The sequence below is a fragment of the Poecilia mexicana genome, unplaced genomic scaffold, assembly GCF_051168715.1.
Source record: "Poecilia mexicana isolate PSO_F unplaced genomic scaffold, ASM5116871v1 scaffold_19, whole genome shotgun sequence".
NCBI lineage: Eukaryota > Metazoa > Chordata > Actinopteri > Cyprinodontiformes > Poeciliidae > Poecilia > Poecilia mexicana.
Window position 1 is genome coordinate 14,247,970 of NW_028263388.1, and position 17,369 is coordinate 14,265,338.

At 38.6% G+C, this 17,369-nt stretch overlaps 1 protein-coding gene across 1 annotated transcript in view; it reads right to left on the reverse strand.

The window, feature by feature from the left end:
* The window catches only part of sdk2b (sidekick cell adhesion molecule 2b), a 311,947-nt gene that overhangs the window by 80,714 nt on the left and 213,864 nt on the right, over window positions 1–17,369 (reverse strand). Inside the window, exons 3-4 of the mRNA XM_088000977.1 lie at window positions 8,655–8,761; window positions 6,476–6,623 (exon numbers count right to left, since the gene is read on the reverse strand). Of these exons, the coding sequence (XP_087857103.1) occupies window positions 6,476–6,623; window positions 8,655–8,761 (255 nt within the window). The remainder of the gene's footprint in view (window positions 1–6,475; window positions 6,624–8,654; window positions 8,762–17,369) is intronic.

The following is a 17,369-nucleotide window of genomic DNA, read 5'->3' on the forward strand; positions in this document are numbered from 1 at the left end:
TGTCTGGTTTGGCTGGGGGCAAGAGAGAAGCGAGCCGAGTTTGTTCCTGCACTGAACCTACTGAAGAATGAATCTGTTCATTGACTCTGATTGTATCTGCTAGTATAATACTCTGATGGAAGAGACTGTTTGAACTTTACAATGACAAAAAATGAAAATGTAAAGTGATCTCACTGGTCATTAAACAGTGTCAAGGGTCTTTCCACTAGTGGAGTGAATCTGTTGACACATTTTGTATCTATGGCATCTTTGAATGTAGTTTTCAGATGGAAAGTTTGAAGCATAAGGTGCCCACTTTCCAACATGTAATTCTTTTTGAGGTGCGCCGATTCAATAATACAAAAAAAATAAATAAATAAATACATATTTAGTCATCTATGCTCATTTTTTTTTGTCCTTCAGATGCTGTAGCAGAAATAAACTGTTTTGAGTCCTGATTTGTAGAATGATAAAAGACTCAAATGCAGAGCAGACTGAGTCGTCGAGTAGATGTTGCATATTAATATTAATTAAAGCTGGTAAATAAAGTACTTTTAAAAACCAAGGAGATCGCAGGAGATTGACACAGGGCAAAAAACTGAGCATAACAGGAGGAACCAGCAAGAGTGAGTAAGATAGAGGAGATTGAAAAAAAAAATTATATATATATATATATATATATATATATATATATATATATATATATATATATATATATATATATATATATATATATTTGGTAGTCCCTGTGACTAATAGGAAATCCATAGCCCACTGACAGGAACCAAGTATCACAAGCAAAGGCCATTAATTGATCAGCAGCTACAGCAGATTACTTGGAAGAACTGTGATCTGTTCATGCCAGAGAAATCCACCAGCCAACTCCTCCAGGTCAGCCGCCTCTTGATTCTTCTACAAGCCTGTTGCAATGCAGTGCAGATAAATCCATGCCAAAGTGCCAATACAAAGTTTCAGCAAGAAAAACAAGAGGCAGTAGACTTAGTGAAGTGTTGTCAGAGGTAAAACAGTCAGACGAAAGGTTCTGCTTCTGCATCCAGTGACAAGCTCACCCTCTTGCCAGCAGCCCCAACATTTCCTGGCAAATGCGTGCACTGACGGATGTTCTGATTATACACCACATTAAGTCTCCAGAATAACACAACAAATCACACCAGCTTAATAGGAAAGACTTTGCCAAATGCATTTCTGTTCAATAAGGGAGGAATAATGACATTTAGTACTAAATAATTATTTTCACGCTTTGTGCCATGTTTTCCCATCACAATACAACAAAGACATGATTGTCTAAGAGGAACGGATTCACGCAGTCTTAATAATCAGCAGAGATATGAGACAAACACGGACACATTTTTAAATATGGAACAGGAAGAAATGGATTGAAGGTTGTGCAAGAATGGCGGCATAGCAGTGGAATCTGCATGTTTTGGGTGTACTGTCAGAGACAGAATGAAAAATCGTTCCTTTCGCCAAGACCAGCAGCTGCAAGGGCCACGTGGCAGAGAGAGAGCAGTCATGGTGCCATAGCAAGACATTGCCAGGGGAAGTCTGGCAGCTTGGAAGCAAAATGTGGAGTATTCATTAAGTTGCTGTAGGTTTTCTTTACACATCTAGGTCCCAGTTAGTGTGTTGTGCTCACATATAATTATATTATGGCCACAGCATTCACCCATACAGTGTGTTTGACTTAGTGCTTTTTCTTAACTACAACAATACACTTATACTACTGCAATGCAGGAGTGAACCCCCAACTGAAATACATAATTTACTCGATTTCTGTTGTCTATAAGTCATTGTAACACATGAAAATGCTTTGGATCTAAACCATTGCCTTTAGCAGTTTGCAGTAGTACTGTATGCAAAATGCATCTTTTCCTTCCACTGTAAAAATGTGCAACAAAAATACTAATCATTACTAAAATTCCAGTAAAATACAGTGAAATTTGTTGTTGTAATGTGATAACATGAAAGTTCAGTGGATAGCTATTCTTTTGCAAGGCGCTGCATTTTTAGTAATATCTGGTCAGAAGTAGGAGTAGCCAAGAATCGAGAGTAGCAATACATTGGTACTCTAGTATTAGTAAAAGGTCATACAAAACAAAATTACTCAGGTAAAAATGTATTTTGGTAAAAAGTCTAATAAAGTAGCATCTTTTAAATAATAATAAGAGCAGAAGAAAATTATTTCCAAATCTAATTTTATTCACATAAACGCTACTGAAACCTTTTCTTGAACTAGATTGTATATATTAGAACAGTGCAAAGTTCTTCCTTTGAAATATCTACCATTTACTAGCATCACTCATCCACCAAAATGCTCATCAGGCTCAAAAGGTAGAAAAGGACAAAGAAACAATGAAGCTTGTGTATAAAAAAAATGTTTACTGTGTGTATTTATCTGGGGAAGATGGGGTACTGAAGTACTTACTTTAAAATAATATTACTCAAGAAGTAAAAAAGCAGAGTAGAATGAATCTCCTCATAGAACTGCATTTTTTTATATAATCAAGTAAGCATAACAGAGTAAATGTATCTATTTCAGTACCCAATGGTAAACAGTGATCCTACGACTGAACACGTTTTTTAAATATATATAAAGATCTTTGCAACACAAGAACATTCTGGTGGAACTGCAAGCTTCCTCCACTTTGGTCTTGGCAAAAAAAAAATCACTTATGAATTTCCTATTTTATGATATGGTTCAGGATGCAGCTAAGGATTTCAGCAGTTGCAGTCTACATGTTAAAAATACACTGAAAAAATAGGAAAAATATCATAGTTTGGACAGATAAAGTTACAGAAAGTCTCCACCATCAGAATACAATTTATTAGAAGTTCGATTGGCTGGAGGTGACTGTCACATACACTTTGGATCCAGCTACGTTTTACACTCTCCTCTTGCTCTGGTGTGATTAGAGACAAGCAGAGAGATGGACCCCCGAAGAGCCTGCAAATTAAAGTTATGACACCTGAAGAGGGGTACCGGGAAAAGGGAAAATAAGGGGAAATCAAAAAGTAGAAAGGTAGGATACAGACTGTGTTACAGTGAAAATGGCATCTGTGGCTGACCCCAACTTTTCTTCCCCCCAGTCTTCTCCTTCCCATCTCCGTTCGTGCTATTCCTCACTGCAACTTGGTCCAATTACAGAACCCTTTCTTACAGCAATATTGTATTACAAAGCTGTGTGTATGACAACTGTCTATACATCTCGATCCGATCCTGAAGAGCACTGTTTTTTGGAGAGTGCCTTCATCAAGGTAAAATTTGTGTTTTGCTGCTAATCTCTGTAGCGCTTCCTCGATCTCCCTCCACCCCACCCCCCACTGGCAAAGCTTTGATGCCTCTATGGAGTAAACGCTACTGGCATGAATCAAATTCAATTAAATGATTTTCAATAAGAAAGGCTGCCAGTTATCAACAGTGCTCATTTGCACACTGTGACCTTGGTAAAGTGTGTGTGTGTGTGTGTGTGTGTGTGCGTGTGTGTGTGTGTGCGTGTGCGTGTGTGTGTGTGGTATTAGCATTTTCTGAGCTGCAGGGTAGGAAGTGAGGATGAAGAGCAGCTAAGAACGCACAGTGGGTGTTACGGCTTCAGATGAAAGGGAGGAAGGGCCCAAATGCATGACAAGGGAGGAAAGAGGGGGGGATGGCTTTATTTAAGCTGATGCACAACTGCAAAAATTAGGCAGGCTAACAAATACACAGGAGGAGGGTGACGCAGGAATTCCAGGAATAACAGAAAGATTTGGAAACTAAATGAGCCACTAACAGCGAATGTTGAATAGTCTTGCATAGGCAGCGTCGGCAGGGAATACAGACAACTGACAGCTGAAAGGGCAAAAATGCTGGACTCCAGACAGCACATGTGGGGGACTAATTGGTAACTGAAACCAGAGGGAGAAAAAAAAAAAAAACTGTCAAAAGGGCACAAAGACATAAGGTGACAACGCAAGAGAAATAAGGAAAACAGTCTTCGAAATAAAACTGTGCAGCATAGAACACCTCAGATCTGACCTTTTTCCCACAAAGGTCACTTTCTTAACATACCTTGAAAAGTTTCATCTTAAGCCACAAACAACAAAAATAATCTCTTACCCTACAACAACAAAGTCTAAGAATCTTTGAAATATTATTGTTTTTATGACGTCAATGCGTTACAGTCCGAAAAACAGTCTGGTGTGAATGTCTGATGGTACTTGTCAGAAAGCGTCTCATGCACTAATGATCATATGTGGCTAATGCATACATTTAACAGGTTTTAAAATAGTTAATGGTTAATCACCTTGACATAATGGCTAGTGTGTTAAACCTATGATTAGGAAACGTCTTTTTATTCATTGGAATAGTTGCGAATTTAATCACACTGAGTGTGAAAACACCTCCAGTCAAGGAATATTTTTATCTATGAGAGCAAATTTTTTTTTTTTTTAGTTTTACATTCATTTTTTACTTGTCTAAAGATTGTGGTTTGAAAATGATAATCCTTGTTCTTTACTAGTTACCTAGCACAACATGGCCTGAATTACTTGCGTCAAACTGGCTGATAAGGCCCCTGTGACAGCTCCTCCCTCTGAAACCGCTTGCTGCTACGAGCGGAGAAGAGTTTTCTTCTGATGCCTTCAAGAGACACGAACAAGGAGCTTCTGACCAGCCGACAAAAACCAGAACTGATCACCCACTGGGTTCAGTTTTGCAAAATGCTATTGACTACATGGGTTCCCACATTAGGCTAAGTTGGTATAACGTTCCTCCAAGGTTTATGCTTCATCGTTCCTTTGAGTCATGCCGTTCTGAATCCAAAGAGGGAATCCAGGGCTTTGGAAAAAAAACACTGAATTTAACAGTCTTCCAGTCTTCATGTGACCTTCTGGCAGAAATGCCTGCTATTCTGGTGAGTTTCCCCAGTCAGCCAAACTAATGAAATGGGAAAGTGCAGTTGCATGATTACAAGTCCAACCCACTTTCAGTCTAACTAATCCTAAAAAGAAGCAAGGCATGGCATTGGAAAATAACAGCGTTATGTTCCAACACCAGCTGTAGTTTACTTTCTTGTATTTTGAGTGATAAAATGAAGAAAAAAAAAAAAAATCTAGCATTTCCACATAGATCACATGAGCTAAGTTCTTACAAATAGTCTGATTTCGTCTTATTTTACATAATGGCATCTAACAAATTATTGAAGTGTGAAAATATCAGACTTCAACATTCTCTAAGAGATACATGAAAGTCTCTATGGAATGTAGAAAATGACTAAATAAACCCTGTACTTTCTTAGGCGTCTCATTAAAACAGTTGAAAACAAAGAACCCGTAACATGGAAATTCTTTGTGGTTTGACGTTAAAACAAATGGGCCGTGACTTTTTGCAGCAAAAACAGAAGCTATCCAAAAAACTGAAACATGCAGCCGTACTTGTATGCTTTTAGACAAGGGTCTAAAATTGATGAGCATTCGTTCAAATTGGGCAAATATAAATGTAAAACGGATGGTGACAAAAAAACTGCAATATGAAACTTGTTTTTAATAAAGAATAATATCCTTCAAGATATATAAAATAGCATCTAAATGGGCCCAGAACCCATTTTCTTTTTTCTTTTTTTTTAATAATCAGATGAACTAAAGAAACCAGCCTCGTCAAGATGTACTGCAGCCAGATATTGCTTAGAATCTCTGGGCACTTGTCTCACAGTGTGATTCAGGGTCAGGGTATGATTACTGATGAAGAGGAGCTGATAAGAAAGATTCACTCTAACTAAGGGCAAGGTCACCTCCCACTGCGGAGAAATGCAGATGTGATGAGACAGGGATTAGAGACTTTCTCCTGCCCACACATGCAGGTACACACAGGAAACTGGGTTCCACATAGGAGCCGTGGTAAAACACATCCATTTACAGTGCCTACCAAAAGTACTCCATCCCTCTTAGTGTGTCAAAGCTTTCTCTCATCACATCAAAAACACTTCGGAGTGGTTAACTGGTACTTTACGTGACAGAACCTGCACAAAGTAGAGCATGCAAAAAGTGTGCTTTTATTTTTTACTCCTACAAATCTGTAAACCAAGTTGTGCGTTTCAGCCCCCTGAGGTCAAGTCATTTCATTTGTTTGTATCCGAAATGTCACTATTTTGCTCATGATCCAAATTTTATGACCATAGATGATGGTAGACATGTGGACCGACTGGTGAAATGAGGGCCTTGCCTTTCAGCTCACCTCCTAGATTAAGTGGATGTCTGAGTTTTGGTAGGTTTGGAGGTGCGCTATACTCAAAGAAACGCTTGTAAAGAACTGTAGCTGATGATGTCATCTCTAAATTTTAGACCAAACTGAAAAAAAAAAGACCAGAAATATCTTTTGCACATCACCAATGATGATGCGCTTGATCACGTGATTATAAATGAGCAACACTCCAGTGACTTTAAGACTAAGATACTCTCTTGATAAGAAAAAAAAAAGAAAAAAAAAAAAGACCAAACTTACATGCGACTGCTAGGCGGAATCTTCCGTCCATCTCTGAACCAGGTAACTTGCGGCTGGGGGAAACTCCGAATCCGTGGTGCTGGAATAACGGCGCCCTCCCCCTGGGAGACGGACTGAGTGCGCTCACCCTCTTCGAAACTGCCCATAACTAGAAGGAGACAAAAAAACCACAAAAACAAAGTCAAGCAGGGCCAGGGGGCATGACAGGTAACACAGGAGTGTTGAAAAGCCACACATATAGGGTCACTGAAACAAATGTCGCTCTCTTTCCTTTGGTGACCTCAGGGCTGCTGCCATTTGCTTTGAGCTCTAAAATGTTACTTTGACAGACAGAGTAGAGCTGTTACTATGGTTTCCACATCAAATCATGAAAGGTTTTTTTTCAGAGGCAACATGTAATGAGTCACAAAGGGACATTAAGGGGAAGCTAAATTGACTTTATGTTGGATCTTATTTTTCTCCCTTTTCCATAGCTTTATTTCTCACATTTGTTTCATATTTTGACTTCTTATGAAAAAAATAAAAAAATAAAAAAAATACTGCAACAATATTCCTGGTGCTTCAAAGACTGGTGTTAAAGGAGATCTTTGTTTTTTTGTTTTTTTCCTTTCCCCTGATCTGATGCAGTCAATAAGACAAAATGACACAAGGGAAGAATCACATCTTTGCTTCTTTAATTTGAGAGGGGGTAATAAAGAAAACTCATCTGAAATGAATGAATCAGTACATCAAAATGTCAATTAAGTCTAGGAAACAGTTTGGATGTATTTATGTCTGAAATGTGCCGAGATCAAGGTGAGAGACTTCAAACCAGCGATGTTGGAGTGCTTGTGTATTGATGAAAATGTTATTCTACCTTCTCCCGCTCTTTTTCAAAGAGAATAACAAAAAGAGGTAATCTGGCTTTGCACCGTAGCCGTGGTGCTTAGCTTAAATGAAAATCTGGGGAGTCTGCAAATCCCCCTGACTTTGATCTGCAGTTTTTGTGATGGGATGTCCTCCTCCCCTTCCTTCCCCAATCTGTAATACCTTTCTGTGTTTCCGTTTCTCTAGGGTGTGTCTTTGCATTCACAGTAGTGCCGCCTCAATGAAGCAGACACCAAAAGGAAATTTCTCTATCTTTTCTTCCACTCTCATCCTTTTCTATCCTATCCATTTTTTCTCTAGGTGTCCCAAATTCTTTTTTTATTTTTTATTTTTTTGTACTTCGCACCTCCGTCGGAACTCTTCATAGTTTGAGCAACAGATACAAGGACAAAAGAGAATTATGGAAATGAGAGAGATGCAGGAATGTAGAGGAACTGAATGACAGTGGGGTGCAAGCCAAGAAATAAATAGAAAGCCGTGGTGGCCAGAAAACAAAGTCAACAGAGGAAGGAAGTGGCAGCACATAGAGCCGGTGAAGGAGGACCCGAAATGCAGCAAATGTGAAAGGAGAAGCAGGAGGAGGGAGTTGCTGACACTAATGTTCTATTTGTCCAGCACTGAAGATGTGGACCAACGGGGTTTGCTCTACCACGTTTCTCCCTCCCACTTCTTTCTCTGTCACACCTGGCTGACCGCATTGTCAGGTAAACACGTTGCGGGAAATACAATCAAAATGTCCGTGCAACCTGAAGAAGCCAGCAACCAACCCCCCCCCCCAAAAAAAAAACGGAGGCAGGAGAATGCGTGTAGTTTTTGCATAAGAGGTTGTGGTTGGTCACAACGCGACAGTCCTCCAGACGCCTCTACTGTGCATCTCTAATAGCTTGTTAACGAGAGGAGGAATCTGAGCAGCCTGGAAGCGGCTAGGGAAAAATTTACAGGAATTCAGTGCAGGGGAGCGGCACTTTCCACTAAGAAACAACAGATGTTGTTGACAAAAGAGGGAGTCTGAAATAAGCTGCGGTCATATTGAAATGAAGCAAAGTTAAAAAGAACCATAGCAACTAAAATCAATCTAATGAGAATGCTGAGTGGAACAGCTGTCTGGGTTGATAGCACGTTGAATGAGATGCAGGTAGATCTTTCACCCCACCAGCATCTGTCCCTCCCTAGTCAGTCCTTGATACAAAGGCAGCCAAAGAGAATGTGGGCATATTGTGTACTCTGCATGCAATTAAGCACATGCACCCTCCGTCTTGCTCCAGATCCATGCGCTCCTCCATTTGTTCCATTAGTCTGTGCGCGCACTTACAGGCCACTTGTACTTCTGTACGTCTCTGCAGAAGGGCTCCCACCCGATTCCTCACGATGCAGCGGTAGAAGCCAGCATGAGAGCGATCCAGGGAGGGGATTAGGTACCTGCAACCCAACAAAAAGACAAACAAACTCTGAAATTGAAAATCACAAATTCAACCGAATAGACAAACAACATCTAACAAGTTTGGGAAAAAGTCTTGGACCCTAAAATGGAGCAGTTAAGCAAATGCAAATATTAATCACAGAAAATTAAAAATCTTTGAAAAAATTAAGGGCACAAAGCACAATGAAACGTAAAGCATTGATTTAAAAAAAGAGGGCTTTTTGTTTACTAAGTGTTTCCTGAAGACTGAAGTATTTAGGAGCATAGGGGTAGAGAAGTCTGAATATTAATTCATGCCACACTTTTCAGATTATCTATTTTTTTTAAAATGAACCACGTATCATTTTCTTTTAACTTCACACGTAAGTGCCTATTAGGATTCCAATCTACATCAGTTGTGGTTAGTTGACAATGTGAAATTGTGCTAGGGTAAGAATAGGTTTGGATACTAATATACACTAGGCCACAAAATGATGATTTGTAGTATGGGACCAATATTGTATGGTGTCGATGCAACATCTGTGAATTTGTATGTCTTTTTTTTATATATATCTTGCCACTTGTCACTATACTATATGCTCTATACATCAAGCCATCAATAAGCCCGTAGTCTTTCAGCCAAACAGTGTATAACCAAGGCTCTGGACATCTTTTATGACAAAATACTATATCCTCTTTTATTCTAGGGTTGTATCCATCATGACAAAATGAAACTGATCTGGTCTTAAGCAGGTTCTAAGATAATGTCCAAGTTACAACTAGACCAAAATGTACAAAACATGTTTTAAACTGCTAGTATTTATTTTAAGAAAATATATGCTGTTAGAATAAAATAAAGCTGTGTCTAAATATACCCTTTCATTTGATTTATAAGGAAACAAAGTAAATGCAATGCACTGATTAACTGTATATCAGCAGCTTTCAGATGTTAGTTGGTTTTTTTTCAGTTTGTGCATGTTGATCCTCATTAATAATAATAATACCAAGAAGGAAAATTGTTTTCCACCTTACTGGGTAGGATTATGAGGCCATTTCCAAACTGGCTTGAATTTATCATTCCATTGGAAGAATAGGACTCTTTAAAATTCAGCCAGCAATATTAATGACAGGACAAAGAAGAAGACAGAACAAACATGACTTATTCTGAAGAGTCATCAGGGGAAAATACTCTGCTTTCCAAAAAGAATATAGCAGAACATGTGAGGTTTACAAAGCTGCTTTGAAATAATCTACAAGACTTTTGGGAACATTGCCCTGTAGCAGGGGTGCAACTACATATTATTCAGGTGGATGCGAAAACATAAATCGGCGCTCCCCCCCCCAAAGGAAGGTACGTAAGGGTGAAGGAGCGTAGAAAACATACGGTCGCTCATGAGCAACCATATGTTTACGCGCCCCCCCCCAGATGAAGACATGTGAAAGGTAAAACTTGCTACATGTACATTTACATGTGCGCAAGATGAAGGAGCGTAAGGGCGCTGTGAGGTGTATGCGAAGGCATCATCGGGGCGCCGCCCCCTCCAGACGGGGTTTTGACGCCCCCTCTGGTGCAGCGCCCCTATGCGTTGCATGCACTGCATACCCACTTTTTGCGCCACTGCCCTTAAGACTATGAAATCAATGTAAAAAATATTAGGCAATAGTGTAATGAGTCAATCAAGTTTATTTGTATAGCACATTTCAGCAACAAGGCAGCTTGAAGTGCTTTCCATCATAAAAACACAAGAAAAGTCATAAAAAAAACCCACCATTCAGTCAGCAATTGAGAAACCAATAAGAACCATTAAACATTGATTATCAACCATTCATCATCAACAGACATTAAATAATTACACATGTTCGGAGACAGCCAAATACATTTAACATATTGCTACAAACACCTCACATCAACTATGGGGTGTCGGGAATTGAACTTGTTTTGCAGTCTTGGAGGGAAATGCTGCACCATATGTATAACAGCTGTAACATGGCCTAAACAATGATTCTAAATACAGCTGCAAACTTGTAACAGCATGACTGGAAAAAAAAAGACAAAATAATCAGAGCGCAGTGGATTGTCAAATCCTGACCACAGTCTGAGAAAATAGCTGTGCAGAACTAAATGTCCACAAACCTCAATGAACTGAAGCAATGTTGGGAAGATAAGTGGGCAAAAATTCCTCAGGAGTGATTTTAGAGAGTGATGAAGTCATACAATTACTGAGAGCTGCTGCTGCTTAATGTGGTGGTACAACAATTTAATTAGGGGGTGTATTTCACCTTTTATCCATTTTTTGTTTCATAAATAATGGCAGTGTCAAATTAGTTCTGTGTTTATGTACCATCAAGAATAGATTCAAATTATTTTAGAATCTGGAAGGGAAATCAGTTTTTTTATTATTATGATTATTATTTCCAGATGTTTTAAGTTTCCTTTCTCTTGTTTTTATCCATGTATGTCTAACAACGACATGTAACATGTGATAGAGAGACATCAATTTCCATAAGGGAACATCTCAAATAAATTGTTAAAGTCTTTCTTTCTTCCCTTCTTTGTTTCACAAAAATCCTGGAACTGACTTGGATGTTGCTGCACCATCAACAGGATAACCAATGCCAAAAAAGTCATTATGTCAACGTAAGGACAACTTGCGAACAGACTGTCCTGAAGAGCTATTAGTTTTTACGATGAAAACATTAAAAAGACAAAGTGTTATTAGAGGTAAACCAAACAGCTGTAACTATTAATTGCATTAAGTTGTCTTTTTATTCACAGATTGCTCATGTCCAAACAACACAATTTAAGCCTGTATCCTTAGTGCTGCTCGACCTCCTACGAAGCCCTCTTTAGGAGATCATGTACACAGACGGGGCACAGCAGCTTCTATCATTTTAACAACCTCCCAATAACTACTAAATGATGCTGCAACGGGAGATCCACAGGGCGGCCAACTATTTCAACAGCTGAGAGTCTCTGGTGGAATCTAAGAGATGGCAGCAAACCAGGCAGAAGCTGTGAATTAGCTCTCACTGAGTTGTACATGCTTAATTTGAAAGTCACTCGAGCACGGAAAGTCTTGTCAAGGAATATCCTTATTGCACGAGGTGAAACATTTTCCTTTAGGAGTCTCCTGACTGCCTTTGCTGTTGCATTCACTCAGTTTTTATCTTGAAGAGTTCTTTTGCAAACAGCATCTGGAAGGTCAGGGCATAATCTTCACTAGTGGGAGGAATCAATGTCTGCCGTAACAACATGTAATTGGTAACGTTAATGACGATGATATTTTGGTCTTGATGATGTAAATGAACCAGATGTGTGTGTGTGTGTGTGTGTGTGTGTGTGTGTGTGTGTGTGTGTGTAGGGGTGTGTGTGCGTGCGTGTGCGTGTGTGTACTAGAGGTCTGGTGTAAATTAGGTTTTGGTTAAGGTTGGGAATATGGACTAATAATGGTTTGGGTTAGGGGAAATGTTTGGGTTAAGCATAAATGCAGTTACTAAAATGAACTGAAGTCAATACAAAGTCCTAATATGGGTAGAAACACAGATTTGTATATGTCTGTGGGTGGATTTAGGTGGGAAGGGGGCGCGGGGTGTTTTGATGTTCCGACGATGTTCCCTGAGGTGGCGGCTCTTCGTGTGCTTTGGCACGTCGATGCATGTTTCCAAGAAAAGTGTGAATGCATCGTCTCTGAAAAGTTTTAGACAAATAAACATTGCATTCACATTTACGCAGTCCACATATCGACTGTGAAGTAATGTTTGATTGTTGCACCACTGTAGTCTTTAGCTGTACACATCTGTAACAGGTTCTAAGCCATCTTAAATATAACCCAAACTATGGAAAGCCAGATTCAATTGTTTTCCAGCTAAACAAAAGTTTGTGTTTTCATGTCGAGGCAGGAAATGAAACATGATGAGCTCCCTGAATCAAAGTGATATTAATACTTCATGATCTACGATCCCCATCTTGCCCACCCTTGACCTGGTTTTTACAAAGTAGTGAAATGGCACTTTGGTAAATGCTAACTTCTGTCTCCATCGGTGCGGTTCTGTCAGCATAGAGAACAAGGAGATGTATATACTTATCTGAAGTCTGACCTTCAGGGATGGTGGCAAAGGTAAGGGCGTGAATGAAAAGAGCTGCATAGGGATTGACCAGAGCAACATTTCTTAGAACTTGAAAGTTTCCCATTGATGAAGGTAAATAGTCCCATATCTTATGACAGAAAAATACAAAGTAAAAACATAAAATAAATTGAACTGTTATCCTGGTTATTTGAGTTAAAAAAAAAAAAGATAATTTCTTGACATTTTGTCTCCAAAGTGGCAATACATTTTTGTAATCTTTAAAGAAATATTGATTAGAAGTCTTGAGACTTCCTGAAGATGTTTCAGAGTTATTATGTTATAGCTGGCACTTTTATAACAGATAAGGTATTGATCATCACTGAGCTTTCTTTTAAGTTTGGAGCTTTTTTTTTTTTATCTCAATCATTTATAGATCAGATTTTGGCTTAATAAACAAGCAAAAATAAATAAATAAAATTGTTCCCCTGAAAATGATGAGGTAATGAAAAGGAATGAAAATGTTTTCAATGTTCGAAAATAAACTTTATAAACCCTTCAAAACATCTGCAGACAAACAATAGAGGCCACTTTTTAAAAGTCTGACCTTCAGGGACGGATTAAAACCAATCAAATTATTGTATAATGTATACAAAAACATTACAATAAACAGGGGTCAAACTTATTGAAGTACACACTTGGTCATATGTGCAGAGGAGCTGAGCAGCATGGGGAACTGCAGGAGCTGCAGATGAAAACTTGCACCACAGCCGTCCCAAAGCTATTGAAACAGATTCCTCATTGGATTTTTTTCCCAATGAGAAAGTTGGCATACATTTTGATAAGTATATAAATTTGAGCATAAGAGGAAATATTTAATTCAAGATTGTGCAAGCAGTTTCTCAACAGTAAATAAACTTCTAAAAGGGAGGGCTAAGCATAAAGTGTAACAGCGCCTTTTCATTTTTGTTTTATGTTTTTACACCCCTACCTAAGAATGAGACATCGGGATTGGATTTGACAAGAAGCTGAATAAATGCACAAAAGTGAATGGGAGAGACGATGCAAATTGTTCAGTCTGAACACATCAGCTTGTCCTGGAAATGGTTTTCTCTAAGTTTAAAAACAGATCAGCTCCTCTCAGCTGAGGTTTCACAGATCCTCTGCGTGTCACACGATTCTCTTGATCCGGAGGCTGTGTAAGCCAGATTTTATTTCTTCATCCTAAAGCAAATCTATGTATAATGATAGATGCCAAAGTTTTCTTCGTTGCTCCTAATGAGCTTGTATTTCAGTTTGTAAAAAAAAAAAAATGTTTCCTTAAAAAACACTGTATAAACACATATCTGGAGTTAATGCTAGTTTACTAAATAAATAAATAAGCAAAAATTAAAAACTGTTACAAGAGCTAGAGATGGACTTTAAGCTTATCATAGCTGATAAATATTTTCTGTTGAGTTTGGCATCTAATCTGCCAATCAAGATTTTGATCAATTAATTTTTTATTTGTTTTCTAAGTACTTCGTCAGAAAAATGAGGAAAAAAAACATGCCTCCAGGTTGTTTGGGATATTTTGGACTTCAACAGCAAAGAAACTTACAAGACATCAAAAGTACATAAAAATACTGCGTCCAGAACCGTTGGCAGAGTTTACAACCCCCAACCCAAAAAAATCATCACTATTGACAGTGGACTGTCAATAGTAAAAGTTCATTGCCCGAGTTCCCAATCAAGAGTCAGAGTAGTAGTCTACAAGTCTCCAATTCAAATTATTAGCTGATTTATGGTGGATCTATATGTGTGATCACAGTGTTCTTTCAAAAAAAAAAGAAAGAAAGAAAGAAAAAAACTGAATTAAATGGTTCCACAAGTTTTGCACATGTTTCCATAGTTGAAAAAAGAATAATCAGAATAAATAGAATAATTTTTACTGTGTTTTTGTGAAATTAACTACATACTCCAGCAATAATTTATTTCCACTATTGTTAGGTAGTTAAATGTTGCACATAAATGTTCATTCAGTATATTACCAATAAACTATTGGTAAAACAAACAAAGCACTGTTGGTGAAAAATGAAAACCTGACAGTTCCCCCCCCCCCACCCCCTTTAGAAGTTATTTGTTTATCTGATTTCCTGATGTGGAATGCTGGGCAGACAGAGATAGTTTTCATTATTTACTCAGTTCACGTACATCTTTTGGCATCAATCTGGACTCATCATTCATGTGTCAAAAAACTAAATCCCCCATTCAAAGCAGCCACCTGTTGGTTAGCTTTTCCACTCACATGTGAAAGTGGCTCACGACGTGCCAACAGCCCAGTTTCAGACCTTGGAAATGCAGATCCAAAGCTCCACTTGAAAACATAATTATGCTAATAAGGCTGACCTCGGTTATGTTAATTGTTTCTACCAAATGTAGAGGGTGATTAGTCAACCTGGATGTGTTCATTCACAGAGTAAAAGTTTGGCAAGAGTAGAAATTATATATAAATTATAAACAGTCTCTGATATTATTTATGTCTCCAAATGTCTGATTTGAGAATCAGTGTTTTATAAACACATGTATTTCTTTACAAAGTTAACAGCATCTGAAAGGCGTCCAAAGGTCTGCGTCAAAATACTAACTTTTTGTTATTCATCTCTTTACCATGAACTCTAGTTACCCATGAGATTCAGTTGCTTTACGTTTTTGAAGCACATCTGAATTTTTCTCTTTTTGATTTAGGTCTGCACTTTGACTTGACGATTCTAACGTAGGACTATTAAATTTGTTGTGACTCTGTCTGTATGTTGTTGTTGTTGTGCTGGAAGGTGAAACCTCTGCTCCGTTTCTTTCGTAACTGAACTCCACCAATCCATCTTCCCATCAAGTCTGACCAATTTCTCTTTACCTGCTGAGGAGAAAATTCTCACAGTATGTTGCCGCCACCGCCTTGGTGATGCTGTGTTCAGGGCAATGTACGGAAATCCTTCTTGCACATGTGAAATCCTTCTCACACATGTTTGCTGCGCTGCCCACCATGAGTTGGTGGAAACTAAACATGATTCCTGAGTGTTAGGCACAAAGCAAGAAGTCTTCTTTTGTTTTATGAAGACATATGCTCTTCTTTGCCGGATCAAGAATCAGCGGTTTATTTACATGACGACAATATTCATATTTTGAACAGGGATGGCAGGTGGATTGAATGAAAAAAAATGAAAGAAGCCATCTATATGTTAAGCTTGAAAAACCAACACTAAACAGAGGAAATGGACTCAAATTTTATCTTCTTAACGCCCACTCTTCAGCCCTGACCTGTCTCCCTGGGCTGTTTTTAAGCAATCCACACCAAGATATATGCCTGTTACTTCCAAACATGTTTAGAACTGAAATAGCCTTTTGGATGAGAGGTGAAACAGTTTCAAGAAACCAGAGAAGAAGTCCAGTTTCCCTCTGCTGAATCACTTAGGATTTTCATGACCTGGATGACTGAGAATGGACGCCACATTCTCCGTAATTTTTTATCTGACCTGTTTGCTGTGTTTCTTTGTTTTCCTGACGGTGTTTGTTTACCGTCTCAATAGGTTAAGATTTTCAAAGAACAGCTGTAGTTATACTGAAGTTAGACCCAGATTCAATGACATGAAGGTACTTTCTATTTAATGTCTAAGTCACTTCTGATGGATTGGACAGGAGGGACTTATGAAGTCACACTATACATTTAGGATTTTAATTTATAAAGAAGAAAAACCTACATTATTCTTAACTGTCCAGCACTTCATGTTGGAAATCACACAAAATCCCAATTAAATACGTTGAAGATTTTGGTTCTACTGCAAGGAAAGATTAGAAAGTTCAATGGTTCTGAATACCAGTAAAACCTGAGGTTTGATCTGCGCAAATAAATTGACCAAAGAATTTAGTAAACGGATAAAAAACAGGTAAGTGTAACACATTTAATTGAATCCATTAAAAACAACAACAACAACAACAACAAAACTACTTCATCCGTGCTTTAAAAGTGGAAGCTATCAAACCAACACAGGGGTGTGGTGACAAATGGCTGGGGGTGTTGAAAAGCTGTTAATATCTCTAACAAAAAAACCCAAAATGAACAGAATCAAAACTCATTACCAGTAACGTCAGTCGGATTCAAGGGTCTAAATGAATCTGTTAGGGCTCAATCAGCTAATCAGAATTTTCTATTAATGATGCGTGACTCCGTTCATATGTTCCATCAGCTAAATTAATACAATTATGTCTATGTGTTCTGGCGAGAAGGAAGAGAGGCAAGTTGAGTGGCTGATGGAGCGCCGTGCGAATGAAACTACAGGACCACATAAAGGTCTTAGTCGGAAAGATTAAGAGGTAAACAGGTGACAGGTGGTGTTGTTGATCCAAGTTTAACCTTACGGTGGCCTACAGAGAATTTACCAACGCGGCAGAACCTTCAGGGTGACTTTAGATAGCGTTCTCACTCATTCTTTGCCTCCCTCTTTCACTCCGTCCCTTATATAATGAATACAATTAACCTTTGCGGAGTTGTGCGCGTTGGCAGCAGGTCAGAGGAGCCGGCGGGGA